Source organism: Zingiber officinale, chromosome 2A, assembly GCF_018446385.1.
Source record: "Zingiber officinale cultivar Zhangliang chromosome 2A, Zo_v1.1, whole genome shotgun sequence".
Taxonomy (NCBI): Eukaryota; Viridiplantae; Streptophyta; class Magnoliopsida; order Zingiberales; family Zingiberaceae; genus Zingiber; species Zingiber officinale.
Genome location: NC_055988.1, coordinates 147,052,395 through 147,077,584, shown reverse-complemented (window position 1 = coordinate 147,077,584; position 25,190 = coordinate 147,052,395). Strand labels below are relative to the sequence as shown.

The 25,190-nt window shown below is 46.4% G+C and overlaps 1 protein-coding gene across 1 annotated transcript; it reads right to left on the bottom strand.

Moving 5' to 3' along the window:
* Positions 1-18,381: 18,381 nt before the first annotated feature.
* On the bottom strand, positions 18,382-23,146 carry LOC122042561 (serine/threonine-protein kinase STY13-like). Its single transcript, XM_042602731.1, has 7 exons — positions 22,900-23,146; positions 22,145-22,822; positions 20,296-20,417; positions 19,833-20,041; positions 19,568-19,742; positions 19,045-19,179; positions 18,382-18,919 (listed from the first exon to the last, which is right to left on the bottom strand). The coding sequence occupies exons 2-7, from the start codon at positions 22,458-22,460 to the stop codon at positions 18,713-18,715; spliced, it is 1,164 nt and encodes a 387-aa protein (XP_042458665.1). The 5' UTR covers positions 22,461-22,822; positions 22,900-23,146; the 3' UTR covers positions 18,382-18,712.
* Between the last annotated feature and the right edge of the window lie 2,044 nt (positions 23,147-25,190).

The following is a 25,190-nucleotide window of genomic DNA, read 5'->3' as shown; positions in this document are numbered from 1 at the left end:
GTGGAGGCCGCTCGGGCTCAACCCTATAAAAGCCTCCGCCTCCTCCTCCTTCGCCGCATTTCTGCTTTCGCGTGCCCAGAAGCTTCCTTCGGCGTTTCAGTGCTCCGGCAGCCTCGGTTCTCTTTTTCCGGCGATTCAGTGTTCTTCCCCGATCCTCATTCTTCTCTGTAATGTTCTTCTTCTTTCTTTCTGTGTTAGTCTTGTGTTTTTTGTCGTGCTTTCATCCTCTGGTCGCTATCTCGTTTGTCATCCTCTTCTTTCTATCATCTACCTTTCTTTGTCCTTTGTTGTTTTCGTCCGCTCGGACAATGGCTAGTTCCTCTCAGCCTCAAGACCAAGCCCTCGGCCCATGGTATACTACCATGGAGTCGCGCTTCGATCGGCGCGACGCCGATATTCTGATGGATACTTTTGACATTCCATCTGACTTTGAAATTATCTTACCTTCTCCCTCCGCTCGGCCATACAAACCGCCACGCGGAGCTTTTTGTGTTTTTCGCGACCAGTTCACAGCCCGTCTGTGATTTCCCATCCATCCGTTCGTCGTAGAAGTTTGTAACTTTTTCGGCATTCCGCTCGGAAGCCTAGTCCCCAACACTTTCCGCCTTTTATGCGGCGTTGTTGTCCTGTTTAAAATCCACAATATACCCGACCGGAGGTTTTCTACTTTTTTTTTATTACCCTAAACAGTCTGAGTTGGGCACATATATGTTCCAGGCTCGGCCTGGTTTAGTTTTCTTCAATAAATTGCCCTCTTCCAATAAGCATTGGAAAGAGTTCTACTTCTACCTTCGTATGCCCGAGCGGGCCTCCTTCCGAACGCAGTGGCAGATCGGACCACCAACCTCTCTGAGCTCAAAAGGTTCAAGACCCGACCGGACTATCTACATGCCGCCAACATGTTAGTCGGTCTGAAGTTTGACATCACCAAGTTCCTGCCTGAAGGGGTGATGTACATATTCGACCTGAGTCCGATCAGAACCCCCCTCCCGAGAGGCTTGGGTAAGAATCTTACTTGTACATTTGCCTTGTTTGCTAACTTATTTTCTCTTTTTTCCTTTGCAGCGAACATTGTCATGGAGTCGGTGATGGCTGGAATTTTGAAGAGGAAGGCGGCGGCGCTCGAGGCCGCGGCGGCTCTAACGAAGGAGAGAGCGAGACAAATGATGGGGAGTCGGCTGCTCAGGCTTCTCTCCCGGAGCCAGCGGCTGGCGCAACTGCTAGTCGAGAGCATTCCTCCCGGGAGGAAGGCTCTGCTCAAGAGTAAGAGCGCCCGCTCGGGCAAAAGAGACGCCGAGTGGAGACACCTCTTCGCTCGGCAACTTCCGCGGTCCAGCCGGTCGAACGGACCACCGCTGATTCTCGCGGCAAAGCCCCAGCGGTGGAAGCCATCTCGTCCGATCGGACCCCGTCCCAATTGGATGCGTCCGCGGACCCCCTCAAGGTCGTTCTAGTCAGTGTCCTTCCGCCCGCTCCACGCCGAGTTGAACGCTCGGCCATTTTGTCCCAGATGTCTGCACCGGCCTCCGATCCTTCCCCGGCTTCTGCCCAGACGACCCCCGGTCGGCACCGTACCATCCGGGTCTCTTTGCATCTCCCCACCGAGGAATTAATGCCCGAGGCCGATCGGCCAACTGCGCCCGAGCACATGATCACAATGAAGGGGCCCTTAGTCGAGATGGGGTCGACGCTCGGGTGCGTGTCGCAATGATCCCCCTCAGCAATCTGGCCAACAACCACATGCAGCAGGCCACGGGGGTAAGTTTATTTTCTCAAGTCCTTTATAAGCTTCTTCCGATCGGCTGTTAATGATCTTATTGATTGACAGAGATGGGTGGAGGAGATCATCGTCTCCAACTGTTTGGCGATGGTGGACGAGGAGCTCAAGAGGCTACGGAGTTCGGGCAGCGCTCCTTCCCAAGGCCCATCATATGCCAAGCTGCAGAAGGAGCTCAAAAAGACCCAAAATCTGTTGGAGGCCGAACGGAAGAAGACGACCGACTAGGCTCACACTCTGGCCGAACTTGATCACCAGAACAAATCACTAGATCGCAAAATAAGCCTGGCGACCGAGCGGAAAAAGACAGTTATCTCCGATATGGAGAAGAAGAATATCGAGGCTCGGGGCCTGGAGCAAAAAGTTAAAGAGCTGATGGACCAGTTGGCCGGCGAGAAGGTGGCCCGCTCGGCGGAGGCAAATAAGCATAAGGAGGAGCTGAAAACTCTGCAGGAGTCTCTCGCAGCCTCCCAAGCGACCTTCAAGGAGTATCAAGAAGCTGAGCCTGGCCGAGTCGCAGCCCTGAGGCTGAAATACATCCGTTCGGAAGTGTTCTCGGAGAAAGTCTGCGAACGGATGTACACTGCCTTTGAGCTTGCTATGACTGCCACCACAAATTATTTGAAGTCCAAGGGTTATCTGGCCGACTCCGTCATCATCCCGGCCCAAGACCAAGCGGCACTTCTCGACACCATCCCCCAGGACATTTATGATTTCCTTGAATAGGAAGTTTTTATGTAACTCGGCCGCTCGGCCAAACACTTATCATTTTTGTAATTCGGCCGCTCGGCCTTAATTTCTTTAATGCTATCCTTTTATTTGCTGTTTCTTTTTCTTTTGCTAGTCAAATTGAGTGTTGTCCGCTCGGCTCACCAACTACCGTTGTTCATGTTCCTTTGCTTCTCCTCGTTACTCGTCTCTCATCCCACCTTTCTTGTGTTCGAAAGGGGTTTTTTACGAAGTATTTTGCGTAGCTAGTCCGCTCGGCGGAATATATCCTGTTTCGCAAACGAGATTTTCTCCAGCTGTTCACGAAGTACTTTTGGTTAGTTGGCCGACCGGCTAAACGACTTAAGAGTCGACCTCTTTGTTGTCTTCTTCCAACCGGAGGGTTTATAGTCGCCGGTGCGACTCTCAATTTTTAACGTCGGAGCTCGACGGTCTTCCGGCCGGAGGGTTTATAGTCGCCGGCGCGACTCTAGCGTTTAACGTCGCCGCTCGACGGTCTTCCGGCCGGAGGGTTTATAGTCGCCGGTACGACTCTCGATATTTAATGTCGGAGCTCAACGGTCTTCCGTCCGGGGGGTTTATAGTCGCCGGTCCGACTCTCGATATTTAACGTCGGAGCTCGACTGCCTTCCGTCCGGGGGGTTTATAGTCGCCGGTCCGACTCTCGATATTTAACGTCGGAGCTCGACGGTCTTCCATCCGGGGGGTTTATAGTCGCCGGTCCGACTCTCGATATTTAACGTCGGAGCTCGACGGCCTTCCGTCCGAGGGGTTTATAGTCGCCAGTCCGACTCTCGATATTTAACGTCGGAGCTCGACGGTCTTCCGTCCGGGGGGTTTATAGTCGCCGGTCCGACTCTCGATATTTAACGTCCGAGCTCGACGGCCTTCCGTCCGAGGGGTTTATAGTCGCCGGCCCGACTCTCGATATTTAACGTCGGAGCTCGACGGTCTTCCGTCCGGGGGGTTTATAGTCGTCGGTCCGACTCTCGATATTTAATGTCGGAGCTCGACGGTCTTCCGGCCGGAAGGTTTATAGTCGCCGGTCCGACTCTCGATATTTAACGTCGGAGTTCAACGGCCTTCCATCCGGGGGGTTTATAGTCGCCGGTCCGACTCTCGATATTTAACGTCGGAGCTCGACGGCCTTTAAGGCTAATTTCTACACTGTCGTTCGGCGAAGATTGCCAAATGCGTTTCTTATTATTTTGCTTCCTGCATTAAAAGAACACAGGCGACCAAGAGATACACAAAATGAATTACATCAGCGCACCTCTCACCCAGCTCGATACGGCTGAAGATGATTTGCGCTCCATGGTCGATCCAGCCGCCGTCCATCTTCATCTTCCAAATAATAAGCACCCGAGCGAAGCTTTTCGATGACTTTGAAGGGACCCGCCCAAGGAGCCTCCAGCTTGCCAACGTTCCCGACCGGCTTTACCTTCTTCCACACTAGGTCGTCGACCTGGAATGCTCTGGGGATCACGCGCCGGTTGTAATTTTGCTTCATCGTCTACCGGTACGCCATCAGCCGGACGGACGCCTTGGCTCGTTCTTCGTCGATTAAGTCCAGCTCCATGTTTCTTCGCTCGACATTGTCGTCATCATAGTTCTGGATCCGGACGGACTCTACGCCAACTTCAACCGGGATAACCGCTTCGCCGCCGTATACTAAATGGAACGACGTGATGCCCGTTCCTTCCTTTGGAGTCGTGCGGATAGCCCATAAGACGCCTGGCAGCTCGTCCACCCAACTTCCTCCAATGTGGTCAAGTCGAGCCCGAAGAATTCTGAGTATTTCTCTGTTGGTTACTTCCGCTTGGCCGTTGCTTTGGGGATACGCCACGGAAGTAAAGTGTTGTTCAATGCCATAACTTCTGCACCATTCTTCGAGCTACTTTCCGACGAACTGTCGCCCGTTATCAGATATGAGTCGGCGAGAAACACCGAACCGACAGATTATATGCTGCCAGATAAACTTTTTGACCATCTGCTCGGTGATTTTGGCCAGTGGCTCGGCCTCCACCCATTTGGAGAAGTAGTCGATAGCCACCAGTAAAAACTTCCGCTGACCGGTCGCCATAGGGAACAGACCCACGATATCCATCCCCCACTGATCGAACGGACAGGATACCGTAGACGCTTTCATCTCCTCAGCCGGTCGGTGGGAGAAGTTGTGGTACTTCTGGCAGGAGAGGCATGTCGGGACGGTCCGAGCGGCGTCTTTTTGCAGTGTCGGCCAGAAGTACCTGGCCAGCAAGATCTTCCTAGCCAGCGATCGCCCGCCCGGATGTCCCCTGCACGATCCTTGGTGCACTTCCTGGAGGATGTACGCCGCGTCTTCTGAGCTCACACATTTCAACAGTGGGCGGGAGAAAGCCTTCTTGTAGAGTTGGTCTCCAATGAGTGTGAACCGACCGGCCCTCCTCCTTAATAGCTGGGCTTCTTCCCGATCGGATGGTCTTGCCCCTGATCTCAGAAACGCCATGATGGTTGTCCTCCAATCGCTCGGGAAAGCGAGACCCTCCATCCGGTCGATGTGCGCCACCAAGTATACTTGTTCGATTGACTGTTGGATGACGACCGGTGATATTGAACTTGCGAGTTTGGCTAACTCATCTGCCGCCTGGTTTTCCGCTCGGGGTATCTTCTGGATAATGACTTCTCTGAGGTTGGCCTTGAGCTTTTCAAAGGCTTCAGCGTAGAGTTTGAGCCGAGCATTGTTAATCTCAAAAGTGCCCGAGAGCTGTTGGGTAGCCAGCTGAGAGTCGGAATGGAGCATCACCTGACCGACCCCAACATGTCGGACGGCTTGCAAGCCGGTTATGAGCGCCTCATACTCCGCTTCATTACTGGTGGCTTTGTAGTCTAGCCGGACGGATAGGTGCATTCTTTCTTCTTGGAGAGAGAGTAATAGCACGCCAATCCCGCTCCCGAGCTGAGTGGACGATCTGTCCACAAATATTTTTCACATAGCTTCGGGCTCTGTCCTTTGCACTTCGGTGACAAAATCTGCCAAGGACTGCGCCTTTATCGCCGAACGGGGTTGATACTGAATGTCAAATTCGCTCAACTCCGTTGTCCATTTGATGAGCCGTCCGGACGCTTCTGGGTTCAACATCACTCTTCCCAATGGGCTATTTGTCCCGACGATGATTGTATGTGCCAAGAAGTAAGGACGAAGTCGCCGAGCGGCGAGGACCAAAGCAAAAGCCAGCTTCTCGAACCCAGTGTAGCGAGATTCAGCGTCTTTTAAAGTATGGCTCAAGAAGTACACTGGTTGTTCTTCTCCGCTCGTCCTCACTAATGCCGAGCCTACTGTTTGCTCGGTTGAAGATAAATAAATACAGAGCAGCTCACCTACAGCTAGCTTGGCTAACACGGGCAAAGAGTTCAGATATGTCTTCAGTTCTTCAAACGCCCGATCGCATTCCTCGTCCCAATGGAACTTAGTAGCTTTGCGCAGGATCTTGAAAAAAGGAGGCTCCGGTCGGCAGTCTTGGAGATGAATCTGGACAACGCAGTTATCCGATCGGTCAGGTGTTGTACTTCCCTTAGATTTCTTGGGGGCGGCATATCTTGCAGCGCTTTGACCTTGCTGGGATTTGCTTCTATGCCCCGCTCGGTCACTATATAGCCCAAAAAATGCCCGCTTTTTGCTCCGAACAGATATTTCTGAGGGTTGAGCTTGACTCCATACTTTCTCAGCGTTCGGAAGGTTTCCTCCATGTCAGTAAAAAGATCGGCCGCAAAGACGGACTTGATGAGAATATCATCCACGTACACTTCTAAATTGCGTCCGATCTGCTTCTTGAATACTTTGTTTATCAAGCGCTGTTAAGTTGCTCCTGCGTTCTTCAATCCAAACGGCATTACATTGTAGCAGTAAGTGTCATCGGCCGTGACGAAGCTAACCTTCTCTTGATCCTCTCTGGCGAGCGGCACCTGATGGTAGCCCTGATAAGCGTCCAGCATGCATATTAACTCGCATCCGGCTGTGATCCTGTCCGAACCAGAAGTTAACAGACGCTGGGCACGTGGCGCTCCAAGGCTCGCTGATGTAGATCTCCAACTAGTGTCGAGATGCTCCGGCTATCCTGCACAGAAGTCGAGCCGGGAAGGGGATTCCCAGCGACGACGCCAAGTCGATCATGTCCGAACAAGAAGTCAGCAGACGCTGGGCACGTGACGCTCCAAGGCTCGCTGATGAAACCTGAGGTTCTTTATATAGAGCGGTGTCAAGTTTGGGCACGCGTACCGAAGTGCATAAGTGTCCTCTGTCCTTTCCTAGGTATGCGGCTGTCAGAAAGCTTACCTGACCCCTATCGCTACAGTCAGAGCATGCCCTCGATGGGACAGCGGAATCCCGAAGTGCATAAGTGTCCTCTGTCCTTTCCTAGGTACGCGGCTGTCAGAAAGTTTACCTGACCCATATCGCTACAGTCAAAGCATGCCCTCGATGGGACAGCAGAATCCCCTGTCACAAGATTTGGAGCATGGCACACACGTGAAACCTACAGGTTGTCAAAGAAAGAAATCCTCTGGCCTTTTCCTTTGCTCCAAACTTGTAGTCCGAGCGGACAGATACCTAAACATCCGACCGGACATCCGCAATGGTTTACTTGTGCTTTGTGGAGACTAACAGGGGTGCTTTATGACTGCGGTCGGTCAAAAGGTCAGCTCGGTCCATGACCTTTTTAACTGAGCGTCGGAACCCCGATTTGACAGGGTGCCTCCCAACTATAAGTGCGAGCCGGCCGGACCCCTCCAGGTACTCGATTCCATCGACCGGCCGACAGTCCAATCGGACCGACCGTCTACGGCCGTCCGTCCGGTCGGACCACACTCTCCTCTGGGTGGGCGGCTGTTCCGGTGACTTCCACTTGACGTTGACTTTGCAAGAAGGGGGGGCCCACTCTTACTACCGGATCACTTGCCTTCCCTTCAAGTCTAGTCGAAGGAGGCGCATAGTCCGACTGACTGGATTGTGAGTCTAGCCGAAAATGTACTAGCCGGTCTACGGCTTGACATCAACAAGCTTCTTCACGAGGGAGTGATGTACATTTTTGGGCTGAGTCCTATACGGACCCCACTTCCGACCGGCTTTGGTAAGAACTTTGCTTTGGCACTTGCTTTAATTGCTAACTGATTTCTTTTTCTCTTCCTGCAGCTGACATCGTCATGGACTCGGTGATGGCCGGCGTTCTAAAGAGAAAGGCAGCGGCGCTGGAGGCCGTGGCAGCCAAAGAAATGAAGGCGCTGGGTATTCAGCCGGTCGGTTCTCACGAAGGAGAAAGCGGCACCCAGGCTGAATCGGCCGCTCAGGCCTCTCAACAGCAGGTGGACAGCGGAGCTACCCCCTCCAGGGAACCAACGGCCCCCGAGGAAGGGTCCGTTCGGGAGGAGGATCAGCCACTGCAGAAGAGACGCCGAGTGGAGACCCCGCTACGCTCGGCTACCTCCGCGGTCCAACCCTCTGACCGGGCCGCCTCGACTGCGAAAGGGAAGGCGCCTGTGCCCGAGACCATTTCGTCCGACCGGACGCCTTCTGACTGGGACGAGCTGACTGCTCCGGTCGAGGCCACTCCGGTTGAAGCCACTCCGGTCGACACTCTCCCCCCCGCTCGCCGTTCAGTCCAACGTTCGACCATCCATTCGCGGTCTTCTGCGCCAGCTTCTGATCCCGGTCGGGCGATCCCTGGTCACGGCCGCACAATACGGGTTACTCTTCATCTTCCGACTGAAGAGTTGCTACCAGAAGCCGACCGGCCCACCGTGCCCGAGCACACCATTACTTTGAAAGGGCCCCTCGCCGAGATGTGGGCCGACGCTCGGGCGCGCGTAGCACTGATCCCTCTCCAGAACTTAGCCAACAGCCACATGCAAGCGGCTACGGGGGTAAGTTCTTCGTTGTTTTTTGTTTTTTGTTTTGCCTAAAATATTTCCGCTCGGCTTCTAACAACTGCGCCTTCTCGTTTCAGAGGTGGGTGGAAGAGATAGCAGTTTCCAGCCGTCTGGCTATGGCGGACGAGAAGATAAGGCAACTGCGGGCGGCAGGTGGTCCGAGCGGCTCCCAAGGACCTTCCTACTCCGAGCTGCAAAAAGAGCTGAAGAAAGCTCAAACTCTGCTGGCTGCTGAGCAGAAGAAAATAGCTGACCAGGCCCACGCCCTAGCCGAGTCCGAGCGACAGGTCAAGTCGCTTGACACAAAGATAACTCTGGCCACCACTCGGAAGAACACAGCCATCTCCGATCTGGAGAAGAAAAACGTGGAGGCCCGGGGCCTGGAGTCGAAGATAAAAGAGCTGACGGAGCAGCTCGATCGGGAGAAGGCAGGCCGCTCGGCTGATGCGGAGAAGATCGAACGTCTGAATGAGGCCCTCACAAGCTCCCAGGCAACCTTCAAAGAATACCAGGATGCCGAGCCGAGCCGAGTCGCCGCTCTCCGACAAAGCCACATCCGATCGCCCGAGTTCTCGGAGAAAATTTGTGAGCGGATGTACTCGGCTTTCGACTTGGCAATTACGGCTACTATGACCTATCTGAAGTCGAAGGGCCTTCTTCCGGAGTCCACCAATATTCCGGGCGGCGATCAGGTGGAGCTTCTGAGCAACATTCCGAGGGACCTCTACGACTACATCGAGTAATTCTTGTAATTTAGCCGCTCGGCTGATCATGAACCCTTTTGTATTTAGGCCACTCGGCCTAAGGTTTTAATTTTAATGAAATGCTTTCCTTTAGTGTATTTTATCTTCTTGTACTGTCCCCTTGCTAACACTTGTGCTGTGCGCTCATCTCCTGTCACATCACACCTTTGGAGAATCGCTGGAGTATTTTCTCCAGCTCTTCCGTTCGGCCGCACATAATTCTGTGTTGCTACCAATAATCGCTGGTTATGAGACGATCCGAACCTCTCGATGTTCAACCTCGGAGCTCGACGGTTGGCCTGCTCGGATTATTTATGGACGCCGGCTCGTCTCTTGATCTTTAACGACGGTGCTCGTCGGTCTTCCGCTCGGAGGGTTTATAGACGCCGGCTCGTCTCTTGATCTTTAACGACGGTGCTCGTCGGTCTTCCGCTCGGAGGGTTTATAGACGCCGGCTCGTCTCTTGATCTTTAACGACGGTGCTCGTCGGTCTTCCGCTCGGAGGGTTTATAGACGCCTGCTCGTCTCTTGATCTTTAACGACGGTGCTCGTCGGTCTTCCGCTCGGAGGGTTTATAGACGCCGGCTCGTCTCTTGATCTTTAACGACGGTGCTCGTCGGTCTTCCGCTCGGAGGGTTTATAGACGCTGGCTCGTCTCTTGATCTTTAACGACGGTGCTCGTCGGTCTTCCGCTCGGAGGGTTTATAGACGCCGGCTCGTCTCTTGATCTTTAACGACGGTGCTCGTCGGCGCGGATATTTATAGCCGGTCGGCGTGGCTCTACGGTTTAACGTCTGGGCTAGACGGCCGTCAAGGCTAATTTTGACACTTCCGTTCGGCGTAGCTCTTTGCCTTTCCCCCAGCTTGGATAATGCCTTCCTGGCCGCACGGCTCAGGATCTACTTCATCGAGTATTTTGGCTCGGATAATATACCTCCGTCCGAATGGCACGGGGCCTTCGATCTTCGAGCGTTTGGCTCGACCCATTTACCTCCGGCCGAACGGCGCGGGGCCTTCGTTCCTCGAGCGCTTGGCTCGACCAATTTACATCCGGCCGAATGGCACGGGTTATTTGCTTACAAGTCTTAACCACATAAACCCCCCGGCCGATCGGCTCGGGGGCCTTCGCGCTATGATGATAATGCCTTATATTCGCTCCTTTGACTTTTCATCTCTGCATTTCAAGTATTTAGTTGAAAAATGAAATACACAGGGTGATTTACAGTCTTGGGGATCTATGCCGATCGGACGTCTGGTGATGTCGCCTCTCTATGCGGGTCCGGTCGGCTTCCTGGGTCTTTTGCCTCCTGTCGAGGGGAGGAGACCGTCGTTCGGCTCTCCGGGGAACAGGATTGGACACAAAGGGAAGGCTTCGGCAATCCCTCGTGTTGTGCGTATCCGTTTGGTGGAATTTGCAGAACATAGGGGTCCACCTCTTCTTTGGCTTGGGCCGAGCGGCAGCCACTTCTTGTACGCGCGATCTGACGTGAGGGGATCGAATTGCTTCGGCCCTCGGTCCTCTGGGTGGCTGCTGAGCGGTGTGCTGTTTCCGCTCGGCATGAACAGGTGCGCGCTCGGCTGGAGTTTCCTTTTTCCGAGCGGCTTGCGCTTCTTCCACATTTATATATTCGTTAGCCCGATGTAGCATGTGATCATAATCTCGGGGCAGCTTTCGGATGAGCGACCGGAAGAAGTCCCCATCCACAAGGCCTTGCGTGAAGGCATTCATCATCGTCTCCGATGTGGCCGTTGGGATATCCATCGCCACTTGGTTGAATCGCTGAATATAGCCTCGAAGCGATTCTTTCGGCTCTTGCTTGATGGCAAACAAGCTGACACTTGTCTTTTGATAGCACCGACTACTGGCGAAGTGGTGGAGGAAGGCCGTTCGGAATTCCTTGAAGCTCGTGATGGATCCGTCCGGCAACCTTCGAAACCACCGTTGAGCCGATCCCGAGAGGGTGGTAAGGAAAACTCTACACTTTACTCCATCTGTGTACTGATGGAGCGTGGCTGTATTATCGAACTTACCCAGATGATCATCCGGGTCCGTTGTTCCATTGTATTCGCCGATCGTCGGAGGCACGTAGTGCTTGGGCAGAGGGTCTCGTAAAATATCTTCCGAGAATTGGCGATTGGTCCGCTCAGGAGATGAGTTTGCCCGGGGGGCTTTCCCTTTTCTGTCATCCCGCCTTGGCATTTCATCTGAAGAGGAGCCTCTATCTCTTCGAGCTGGTGCAGCTTCAGGAGTGCGAAACAAGGCTCGGTGAAATGCGACGGTGGCTTGAGGTGCTTCCGCTCGGCCATGAGACGCAGATGTTGCTTGCTGCTCCGCCCGCTCGGCGGATGCTTTTTGTTTTTGCTCTATGAGTTTGGCGGCCCTTATCTCGACCAGGGCGTCGAGTTCTTCTGTTGAAAGCGTCACCGTGTGTTGTCATCCAGCCTCGTCCATTGTCTCCGATCGGATGCAGGAGCGTTCCCACAGACGGCGCCAATTTGATCCTGTCCGAACCGTGAGTCGATGAACGCTGGGGCCAAGGCTCGCTGATGTAGATCTCCAACTAGTGTCGAGATGCTCCGGCTATCCTGCACAAAAGTCGAGCCGGGAAGGGGATTCCCAGCGACGACCCTCCGACGCTCAAGTCAGGTAAATCACGATGAACAAGGTGGCTCCAGAAGTCTCAGAGTACGTACCAGAATCCCCCTGCCGGTGAAACCTGAGGTTCTTTATATAGAGCGGTGTCAAGTTTGGGCACGCGTACCGAAGTGCATAAGTGTCCTCTGTCCTTTCCTAGGTATGCGGCTGTCAGAAAGCTTACCTGACCCCTATCGCTACAGTCAGAGCATGCCCTCGATGGGACAGCGGAATCCCGAAGTGCATAAGTGTCCTCTGTCCTTTCCTAGGTACGCGGCTGTCAGAAAGTTTACCTGACCCATATCGCTACAGTCAAAGCATGCCCTCGATGGGACAGCAGAATCCCCTGTCACAAGATTTGGAGCATGGCACACACGTGAAACCTACAGTTGTCAAAGAAAGAAATCCTCTGGCCTTTTCCTTTGCTCCAAACTTGTAGTCCGAGCGGACAGATACCTAAACATCCGACCGGACATCCGCAATGGTTTACTTGTGCTTTGTGGAGACTAACAGGGGTGCTTTATGACTGCGGTCGGTCAAAAGGTCAGCTCGGTCCATGACCTTTTTAACTGAGCGTCGGAACCCCGATTTGACAGGGTGCCTCCCAACTATAAGTGCGAGCCGGCCGGACCCCTCCAGGTACTCGATTCCATCGACCAGCCGACAGTCCAATCGGACCGACCGTCTACGGTCGTCCGTCCGGTCGGACCACACTCTCCTCTGGGTGGGCGGCTGTTCCGGTGACTTCCACTTGGCGTTGACTTTGCAAGAAGGGGGGGGCCCACTCTTACTACCGGATCAGCGTCCGATCTGCTTCTTGAATACTTTGTTTATCAAGCGCTGGTAAGTTGCTCCTGCGTTCTTCAATCCAAACGGCATTACATTGTAGCAGTAAGTGTCATCGGCCGTGACGAAGCTAACCTTCTCTTGATCCTCTCTGGCGAGCGGCACCTGATGGTAGCCCTGATAAGCGTCCAGCATGCATATTAACTCGCATCCGGCTGTGGAGTCCACCAGTTGATCAATCCGAGGCAGAGGGTAGAAATCTTTTGGGCATGCTTTGTTGAGATCCCGGAAATCAATGCAAACCCTCCACTTGTTGCTCGGCTTGGAGACCAGCACCACGTTCGCCAACCAGCTCGGAAACTGCACTTCACGTATGTGGCGGGCCTCTAGAAGCTTCTCTACCTCCGCTCGGATGATGACATTCTGTTCGGCGCTGAAGTCCCTCTTCCTTTGTTTCACCGGCCGAGCGTCCGGTCGGACGTGAAGTTCATGCTGTGCTATGCTTGGCGAAATTCCCGACAGCTCATGTGTCGACCAAACGAAGACATCGTAGTTTTTCTGGAGACATTTAATTACCTCCTCTTTCTGGCTTGCCTCCAGATCGGCCGCAATAAATGTGGTGGCCTCCGATCAGGTCGGGTGAATCTGTACTTCCTCTTTTGTTCAAAAATCAAAGAGGGTGGTTTTTCAGTAATGGCGTTCACCTCGATACGCGCCGTCTTCCGAGCGGAATTAGCTTCAGCTCGAACCATCTCGACGTAGCATCGCCGAGCCGCCAGCTGGTCTCCTCGTACTTCTCCCACTTTATCTTCCACCGGGAACTTGATTTTCTGGTGGAAGGTGGAGACGGCCGCTCGGAACTCGCTGAGCGCCGGTTGCCCCAAGATGACATTGTATGCAGAGGGAGAGTCGACCACGACGAAGTTGACAGTCCGCGTCCTTTTGAGCGGCTCCTCTCCCAGCGAAATAGCCAGTCGGACCTGTCCGACCGGCAGAACTTCATTGCCCGTAAACCCGTAGAGGGGAGTTGTCATGGGCAGCAGCTTGGCTCGATCAATTTGCAGTTGGTCGAAGACCTTTTTGAATATAATATTGACCGAGCTTCCTGTATCGATGAAAACACGGTGAATAGTATAGTTAGCTATTACCGCCTTGATGAGGAGAGCGTCGTCATGTGGCACTTCGACTCCCTCCAAGTCCCTGGGTCCGAAACTGATTTCGGGCCAGCTCGCCCGTTCTTGGCTGCAACCGACCGCATGGATCTGGAGCTGCCTGACACTTGCCTTTCGTGCTCTGTTGGAGTCACCTCCAGTTGGCCCGCCAGCGATGATGTTGATTTCACCGCGGGACGTGTTGCTTCTATTTTCTTCTTCCCGAGCGGACGGCCTAGGCCGCTCCCTAGACACCCGGGGATAATCCTCGTGCCTCTGAGGATGATGTCGCTCGGGAGATTGTCGCTGTCGCCTGTCGGATATACGCCGATCGACTTCATGGTGTTGATGTCGCCTGTCAGATGATGGTGAGCGACGATGGCTACTCCGAGGAGTGGGGTGGGCGATTAGGGGAAGGCTCCGACAATCTCTTGTGTTATGCGTGTCAGTCTGGTGGAACGAGCAAAACATAGGGGTCCATACCTTCTTCTTAGGTTTGGGCCGCTCGGCAGCTACCTCTTGAACTGCTTGGGACCTCGCGTGGTGAGGGCGGACTGCTTCGGCCCTCGGTCCTCTGGGCGGCTCCGGGGGATTGACAGGCTTCCGCTCGGCAGGTGCTAGCCGCTCAGTTGGAACCTCTTTTCTTCAGGTCGTCTGGGCTTCCTCCACATTAATGTACTCGTTGGCCCGATGTAACATATAATTGTAGTTTCGGGGCGGCTTCTGAATGAGTGACCGGAAGAAATCACCATCCATGAGGCCTTGCGTGAACGCATTCATCATCGTTTCTGAGGTGGCCATTTGAATATCCATGGCCACTCGGTTGAATCGTTGGATGTATGCTTTGAGCGACTCCCTGGGCTCTTGCTTGATGGTGAATAAGCTGACACTAGTCTTCTGGTAAGCCGACTGCTTGCAAAATGGTGGAGGAAGGCCGTGCGGAACTCCTTGAAGCTTGTAATGGTTCCGTCCGACAGCCTCTGAAACTACCGTTGAGGCGATCCCGAGAGGGTGGTAAGGAACACCCGGCACTTTACTCCATCTGTGTATTGATGTAAGGTAGCCGTGTTGTCGAACTTACCAAGATGATCGTCCGGGTCGGTGGTTCCGTTGTACTCACCGATTGTCGGGGGCACATAGTGCTTTGGTATAGGGTCCCGCAGAATGACCTCTGAAAATTGCCGGTTGATCCGCTCGGGGGAGGCGTCCGTTCGGAGGGCCTTGCCTTTTCTGTTGTCTCGCATAGGCGCCTCGTCGGATGAAGATCCTCGGTCACAATTAACTGTTGCGGCTTCAGGAGGCGTACGAAATAGGGCCCGATGAAATGGAACCGTGGCTGGTGGTGCTTCCGCTCGACCTCCCGATGCGGACGTCGCTTGTTGCTCCATCCGCTCGGCTTGTGCCTTCTATTTTTGTTCCACAAGCTTAGCGGCTCTTGCCTCGATTAGAGCGTCGAGCTCCTCTGTGGAGAGCATCACCGTATGCGGTCGTCCAGCTTCGTCCATTGCTTCCGCTCGGATGCAGGTGCGTTCCCACAGACGGCGCCAATTTGATCCTGTCCGAACGCTGAATCAACGGACGCTGGGCACGTGGCGCTCTCCGAACTGATGACGTGGATCTCCGGCCGGTCGTAGGGATCTCCGGCGAACCTGCAAGGAAGTCGGGCCGGGAAGGAGTTCCGGCGACGACCCTTCGACGCTCAAGTCAAGCAAGAGGAAATTACGAAGTGGCTCCGAAGATGCGAGAATGCGTGATTGTGTACCTCCGGCGAAGTGTGAGGACCCTTATATAGAGCTGTGAAGAGGCTTGTGCATACATACCGAGGTGAATACGTGTCCCCTTACCATACCTCAGTATCAGAGGAGCTTGCCTGACACCATACCGCTACAGTCCGAGCACCTCTCTGATGGGATGGCAGAACCTTCTGTCGTAAGGTTCAGCGTATGACTTGGTCGTGGGACATGCCTGTTGTCAGAAGATGTTTCCCGATGTTCTTTTGTCCCTTCTGTTCCCGTGCCGAGCGTCCGGCCGCTCGGCAGTCCCATCACGTCCGACCGGACGTAGGTACTGATCCGGTCGGGAGATTACAGGTCGTGTGCTCGGATGAAACTGTTCTCAGCATTACTGCTTTATGCCTCGGTCGCGCGGGCTACTCGCTTGGCCCGGCGACCCTGTTCACCATGAGCGTCGGAAACCCGGCTTCTACCGGGTTGTCTTTGATTCTGTTCTGATCCATCCGGCCGGTTGATCCGACCCTTACCCAATCGGTCGAACCTCATCTTGCCCTTAGGCTTTTGACCTCCACGTGACGTTGACTTCCCTCAAAGGGGATCCCCCATCTTTACTGTCGAATTAATAATATTTAAAATTTATGATTTAAAATTTAAATTTAAAATTTTAATGAAATAGTTAATTTATCACACTGTAACAATTATTAAATAACTTCTACATATTATAAATAAACTCTAAATCTTTAAATCTTAAACTCTAAATGTTTCTATATCAAATACTCTTTATCAACTTAGTTAAAAATATTTACATTTCATTAAAATTATTTTAAATTAATTAACATTAATTTAAACCAGTTGTTAGAACCAATTAGTAGTTTTTTTATATGTTTTAACAGTTATAGAATGATTTTTACATATTGTAGTGGTTATTAATGGTAGCTTAACTGCTATAATAACTTTTTAAGTAAAGAATAATATTGAATAAGAGGTAGTTTAATATAAAACATATTCATGTTCTTTTTCAATTTTTTTAATAAAATATAATTAAGAACCTTTTGATTTTTACCTTTTTAAATTGATTTAAGTGTACCTTTTAGGATTCGAGTGTATGTAATTCATTCTGTCACTTTCCAATATTTGAATCATGATTTTGGCTCCAAATTCCAAAAGATCTTCACTTGATGGGGAGGGTAAGGACGAGGCTACCGATCTACTCCTTGATTATATCGCAAAGTTTAGGGTTGGTAATCGAGTGCATTAATAACCTAGTAATTGGTGAAGCTTCCACTTGCATCATACCCCAATTTTGGGTCCCACACATGGAAATTTATGCACTTTTGGAATAATTAGCTCCAATTAAGATCATCTAGTGATTGTCAATCACACCCACCACTTCATAATATATTGTTAATGACATTGTCCATTTTGATGCAGTTAATATTTAACTGCATGTTTATTTCTAATAAACATAAAATTTCTAATAAACTTAAAATTTCTGATTGGGTGTCTAATTTTTCTCATATAAATAATCGTTGTGTTAGATTAAAATATTTCTATAATTTATTTATTTATATTTTATTGTAAGATCGAAGATATTGGACAGTTTAAATGAATGATATTATCTAAGTGGCATTTAATTATTTAAGGATGAAAGGAGAATCATTTATAATCTTAAAGTGTTTTAACTATTTTAAAATTATTTTGATCAAATTTAAATGATTTTAACATGATTGATTATAAAATTTTCATATTGAAAATATATAAAGAATTTTATGAGTTTATAAGATGAAAGATATTTTTATTAATATGAAATCTTTTAGATAGAGTTAAAAAATAATTTTTTTTAAAGATAGTGAATAATATCATATTATATTATTATGAAAATATATAAATTTCATTGATCTAATAAATGATATCTGAATCATCTTCAAAAGTCTATTATTATTATTATTATTTAATAAGTTGAATAAAGTTAGATAGGACAAAGAACAATTGATTGGAGAAAAACAAAGTCATATGGTGTTAAAATTTGGACAAAATGAGACATGACCCATCTCCATTTCTTAGCATCATGTTTTTGTGAATGGACATGAGCCATTTTGTTTTGTACATCAAACCATGACTGGTTGGCTCCTCTTCAGGTGTTGTGGGGGCAGAGGAATCCTTTTGCGGGAATGGAGGAAGGGAAAAGAAGAAGAAGAAGAAGAGAGAAAGTGGTCACTTGGCCATGGCAAAAAGTGCCCTAAGTGATACACTCAATAGGACGGATCACTCATGGAGTGGGAGTCGAAAGTGGCCACTTTGAGTCATGGACTCTAGGAACACATCATCGTTGCATTATTCCTGCGACTGCAACCAAAGAATATTCAAGAACAAGATCATGATCCTATCGTATCCAATTACTAATTTGTGTTGCATTGAGTAGTGACTCGAAGAATCCTTCGCCGTCGGTTTTGTCGGTTTGGTAGCTGTCTCAATAGAGGTTTCCAATACTCTGTTCCAATGGAATCGAATCGTATCTAATGTAATCGATCGAGAGTTGAATGCCTTTTTCTAGTTGGTTTGAGAATATCAGGGTTCAATGCCTCTCACAAGATCATTTCAAATGATTAGCTGATACTTTCAGTTACCTCCTTGCAATAAAGGCACTACCTCCTCGAAAGAACATTAATTTTAGAATTTTTACAATATTAAATTATGATCGATTTGTATTTTACTCTACCATCGACCAACCACTGTCTTATATTATCATTTAACATCATAAAAGATCAAATCATCCTAGATGATCGATCAACAAAGTAGAAGATCGATTATCATTCCAAATAAACACCAACGATCAAGATGAATTTGTTAAAAACCTTTTATGGTTGCAAAATTATCAAGCTAGCTAATTTCCGAAAACATATGCCGTTTTACGGCAAACAAAGATCATCAAGGTGCTGTTATCTTGAGAAAAAAAGAGTGACAATATTGAATATTAATGGTGCTGAATAGCAACAGAACTGCAGAATTATTTGTTTGGCGAATGTCACAGCTCATGTTGTTATCTTTTATTCAACAACCAACTACAAATAAAAAACACAGCAAAAAACAGAAACAAAAGACTGATCAATGGAGACTTTTCGTAACCAGAGATTGAAGCATCCAAAGAACACAGCAGAACTCCCCAAAGCACGAATGTGGAGTTATGACATCCTTGAGTTGTTTACTGAATGCTAAGAAGAAAGGTCTTTGCAAGGAGATCGAGAGGAAAGTGCCTATGGGCCACGTTTAGGTCTGAAGCAGAAACAACCATTTACTTGGTCGTCAGGGATCATACCGCCTCCTCTGCTTGTGTCCAGTGCCTCTAAAAGCCGCACAACGTCATCCATATCAGGCCTTTTCTCCGGATTTGCATCCCAACACTTGCGCATGATGCTCGCCATTGCGCTTGGACAACACCGAGGAACATTTGGTCGTAGATTCTGTAATGCAATGAAGTAGGTTAGGGTTGCTGTTTAACATTCTTAAATATCCTAGTAACACTCACTTCAAGTTCAAGGTTTGTATCAAAAGTAAGAGGTTTATGAACTCACGAAAAAAAGCATACCTCTCGAACAACAGCTGATGAGACTTCAGCAAAGCTGAGATCGGGATATGGCATGTCACAGCAATAAATCTCCCATAAACAAATACCAAAACTGTACACATCACACTTCCGGTTGTAAGGCTTACCATCCAGAACCTGTACAAATTGAGCTACCAAGAATGATTTAAAATTATATATTAAGCGACTTCACTAACAAATTGATCTATAATTCCAATATCAGGGGTCATTACTTTCTGGAATGTTTGTAATGTCCATGCCATTAACTTAAATCTAAGTGTCCTGCATGGTTGTTTCTAAAAAACTTGACATGTATAACAGGAATTGCGAGTGTCGCTTGAAGTGGCAACGGCGTACACAAGTACAATGTGGATATTTGAAGAGTACAAGAGTCAAAGGTTGGTCAATGCCTGTGTGGTATGTATTATTGAAAGGCATGCAATTCTCAACTTAACAGTGTTAATGGTTATCAGAATAAATGATAAGTCGAGACACGCACAAACAAAAAAAAGACAGAAATAATGACCTCTGGAGCCATGTAGCCAAGGGTACCCGTTTCGCCAGTCATGTCCTTTGGGTTCTGAGCCTCAACCCGAGCAACACCAAAATCAGCAATTTTAAGATTTCTTTCGGCATCCAGAAGCATGTTCTCAGTTTTGACATCTCGATGTACAATTTTCTTCGAGTGTAAATAGCTTAATCTGCCAAATCAAGAGAGATCTTAACATGATGGTTCACAAAGGGATAGTTTTTACAGAAACCAAAAATGATTAATTTATAAAATTACTCACCCTCTAGACAGATCTAATGCAACCTGAACCACAATCTCATAGGGAAGTTTTCTTCTCCTATTCTTGAATAAATATTGTTTCAGTGTTCCTCCTGGAAGATACTCAACAACAACACAACATGCTCGAGCAGGATGTGAAATGCTTTCGCTGCTTGAGGAATTCTTTGTTGGAATCTTAAGATCAGTTGTTCCCATTGATGCTCCAACAAACTGCAGAAAGGTCAAACAAGTTTTCAGGCATGAAAAAGTAGCTAACGTTCATTTATTATAAATTGGTAAAAACTAATTTCCTGCAGGTTAAAATACTCTCAAAACAATAGCAGTCAAGAGAAAATTAAAAATTGACAGCGTTTTCACACACCAATCAAACCATTAACAGCACTTCAAATGAAGCCATCAATCCTATTTATTTAATCATTGGTTAAAGCTTTTGACTGATGTAACAGCTCCAATAACTTTCTTACCTTTGTAACATTTGGATGGTCAAGTTTATGCCAAACAGCAACTTCCTGCTGAAATGATGCCCTAAGAGAAGCAGTTTCAGCTTCTGTGGCCATACCATCTTCACCCCAGTCCAACACTTTCACTATAATATGAGAGAGATTGTTAAAAAACCAATATTTTAAGCACAGTTTTTGTAAAATTGTAACATGTTAGAGAACCCTAGTAAAAATTCAATTTTTATCTTAAAAAATGGCACTATCAACCGACCATTGATCTGAAAGAATGGTACATATCGTTGAACAGGGATGTTCAGGATAATAACCAGATTGAGATGGGAATGAAAAAGCTTTCTTAGTTCACACCAAAATTGATGTTGCTACTGCAAAGATTTGTACACATGTTAGTTCTCAGACAAATATAACTTTAATGTTTGATTTCTAATAAATACCACATGGGTATGCTGGTTAAATGGATAGAGAATTGGATCTTCAATAATAGTGGCAATTTCCATGGAGTTCTTTTATGTTATAAAAACTATGAAAGTGGCATCATATATTCACCCTGTAATATAGGATTTACTAAAATTTTACACAGGTATTCCACGTTAGCTAGTTTGGAAGTATCTGTTGTAATTGCTTATTATTGCATACATCCTACTACTATGCATTGTGCAATTATCTATTTAAACTATTCAAATTTCCAGTGTTGATCTTTTGTAATTGTTTACTATTTCATATGTCCTATGATTGTGCATTGTAGTTATCTATTTACGATATTCAATTTTCAGGTGTTGAAAATTTCTTTTCGAACCTCATCCTCGGCACAGTACACTTCCAAAGTCCAGACCTACCATCTCTACAACATAACTGATCGATAACAATTGATATTTTGTTTAAGAAGATAAAGATGAGCTTTGTCTAACAATAGGTAAATTTCTAAAGGGCGTGAATTAATTATCTGAAATATGCTACATTAACTTCTAATGATTTATTAGCTCAAAACAGGTTTCATTAGCTTCACTAATCTAAACAACATTGGTGGTAGCACCTAAATTAGACATCTTTCTGAATGATCTTTATTAGGATATTACTGATAAAAACAAACATTATAATTTTACTTATCCAGCAATATGAACAATTTAACTGGAGTTATAAAGTTGAAATTATCATACCAAGATAAAAAGTCAAGAATTGTGTAATGCAAATATCTCTATGGAATCACAATGCTTGATAGAGTAAGCTCCACAGGAGAAAGACAAATGGATAGTGGCAAAATGATAAATATGTTCACAGCTAGAGTGGTATGTACATGATTTCTGAGCGAATATATGTACCCACATATGGAAGGATGAAGGATTATCCAGTGGTTACTCAAACTTGAGAAGAAAATGATGATAATTATAATTTACGCTAAAACATCTCTTCTCAGTCAAATTTATAGTTCCTAATTAAGTTGCTCACATTGAGAGGGCAATTGGCACACAAACTAACAAATGAAACTAGCCCATTCCTTTTACTGGCCCATAAAAGGAGGTTAACATTCAATTTGTATGAATAAAAATAAAATGGATTGACTTGCTAAACCATCATTACCTAACTATTATTTAGATGAACTGATTTAGCAACAACATATTGGTAATAGAAACCGTATAAATGGATGGAGTAACTATTGAAGAATGAAGCATCAGGGGAAAGTAAACGATTCAGTGATCCTAGTGATAAATAGCAACTGATCATATCCCAAAGGAAGTAGCACTATTAAAGTTGATAAATTGCTTAGCAATGGAGTATTGCTACCGAACAAAATGTGTGTAGACAAGTAAGAAAATTAGGCATCAAACTTTTATCAGGAATGTAAGAGAGAAAGCACCTGCAACATCCTGTCCATCATAAGATCCTCGATAGACAGTTCCATATGTTCCTTGAGCTATGACATAGCGGATTTCCAGCTTCGACAAATCGATTTCCCATTCCTCCTTGGGCCTTTTGGAACCGCCTTTCCCTTTTGTCCATGCCCTGTTGAGTTGCTTCTCTAACTGGATATCCAAGCTCTTCAAATCAATCTTGTCTGCTCTGAAGAACATATCATTGGTCCCAAAGCTGTCAGACGCCTTCAATTTTGACTGTTTTCCAGCATCATTTGACTCCGAGAAGCCCTCCTCTTTCTCTCCACTCCTGGAACCCATGCAGACAATTCGACCAACTGTACAATTTACTGAAGGATGAAATCTTCCCTGAATCAGATCCTTTTTTGTAATACCCCCCAGAGGCACCACATCGATATCTTATGCACCCTATAACTTGCTTTCCAGATTGAACACCCTCAAGTCTAGCGTGATATAATAAACTAGACTAAACAACAGAATCCAGGTGAAAAACGCTCAAAAATCCCGACTTTACCAAAGAAAAGGGAAAACGAAAGCCAAAGACCCGATCTTTACAGCCCGATTGCGATGGGAAACTTCGACGAGGCGCCAACTCGAAGTGAAGGCCAAGTCCAGCCAATCAAACTCCGGCCGGCAATTCGATTGGACGGTGATTCGCACGGCTTCACAAAACCAGGAACGGGAATTAAATGCTAAAAGAGGAGAGAAAGGAATGAAAAGAAAAAAAAAAACAACTTACGCCGGTACCGCCGAATTCGTTGACCGATCCAAGGCGTAGCCTCACCTGAGCCTTCCAATCGCCTTGCTTGCCCACCTCCAACTCCAAGCGCATCCTTTTCAACTCAACTTTAAGATTGGAAGAGAACCTGACATCACCCGAGGCGTCACCATTCACGCGAGATTAGAAATCGCACAAGCGACGCGACCACGTCCACACGCGCACAACAGATCAACACCAGCAAACGAAGCAGAGAGGCAGAGAGCTAGCACGCGAGTTTAAGGCGAAAATAAAACGGACTTTGCCCTAATTTTATTCTTCTCTTACCCGCTCTAATACTTATCCACTAATTCGATAAGATAAATGATTCAGGAGGTTAAATCCGTTTTTAACCTAATTATTTTTTATAAATTCTTTTTAAATTTTTTTTATCTAATATAAATTCTTTGTAGAATTACTCGAAATATTTAAAGAAATTTAAAAAATCTAAAATTACTTTAAGATTATATTCATCTATTTTTTTCCCCCAAAATTGAATAGGTCCAATATTTTTCAAACTAGTATAGCATGATTTGTTTGACCTAATGAATTTCCAAAGAAAAATATTTCCATTTATAGATTTATTAAATTGAATTTTGTATGCTAATTGGGGAAATTTAAAATTTCTTGAATGCTCACTTTTGTTAAAAAAAAATGAAAGCCATAAATCAATGCTTAATAGAGGTAAAAATGGGTAGAATCATTATAAGTTAATATAGTACTGACTATCAATCCTATGTCATCCCACAGATTCTGTTTCGATTCCATTGTAAAAAAACATTCCAAATGATCTAGTAGCGATTTGGTACTTCTAGATTGTACAATCCTAGATTCGGATTGCAATTTTGTAAAGGAATATTAAAAAAAGACAGCACCATTTTATAAAATCAGATAATGAATTTTGTCTCAACACTAATGTATTTTTGCATTTTTTTAAAAAAAGAGATAATTTAAAAACAGATTGTGAATAAAGTAACATAAGTCATTGGATGTACATTGCATTGTAAAAATAATAATAGCTTTATATTGATAAAAAAAGAGTAGTTTAAAATGAATCATGATATTTTGCTCAGCATAATATTTGTAAAATCATTTTCCAAGTGCTCTCAAATTAAATCTACTTATGAGTGTTGGAAAGTTTAATTATTTTAGGTTAGTAAAATCTTTTAAAATGGAAATTTCTTATCATGAAATTCCTTAGATGACAAATCCCTTTATTTATAAATATAATATTTTAATATATTATTTTCTATTTTAAAATTTTTATGTATAATCAATGTAGAATAGGCATATATACCCATTATTATGCATAAGAATGTATGAAAAGAGAATTTCACTCCACATTTCTTGATATGGTATTAAAGCTCTAGCTTTTTGTGCCTCGGAGTTTTTCATTTTTTTAGCCTTTGTCAAGTTTTTTCGACTCTTTTGTTGACTTTCATTGTCAACTTATTATTGGCCTTTATTGCCAATATTTTTCTTTTCTTCTTGTTATATAAGTTTTCATTATTTTTTATATTATGTAATGTCAAAAATGGTAGAAATAAACTATCTCCCTCAATCTAAGGAAGGAGAGAAAAGATCCCATCTTCCTATAAGGGAATTTTAGAATATTTACCACTTTTACAAATTCACCACATTACTTTAAATGGCCGGAATTGGTTCATACCTACCTAAAAGGTAAAGAAAAAAATTCAACATCTTCTTGGTGCAAGATCAAAACAATTCAAATTTTGATGCTTGAGATGAAGAGGACTCCATGATTCTATCCTAGTTATGAAGTTCACTGGCACTAGAAATTAGTGATGTGTGTGTTTCTCACCTCTAAAATAAATATATGGGATTCTTTTCACCAAACATATTTGAAGGCCAAAGATGCCACCCGTGTATATGAAGTCAAAGTAAAATCTGTCATTATAAAACAAGGCAACAAAATTGTAACAGAATATGCAAATATATTATAAAATTTATGACAAGAACTACATCATTATCAGGTCCTTGAGACAAAGTGCCCTAAGGATATTGTGATCTTGAAGAAATTTATTGAGAAAAAATCAAGTGTATAATTTTTTGATTGGACTAAATGCAGAATTTGATTAGGTTTGTATTCACGGAAATAGGTACATTTGTATAAAAATGACTTGAGAGGTAAAGACTCTCAAATCGAATGTCAGATCATACATGATAGTTAGGAGTTTATCCTCTATAATTGAGGTCAACTCCTATATCATCACTCAATTCACTTACACCATCATGCACTTAACTTCCATCTC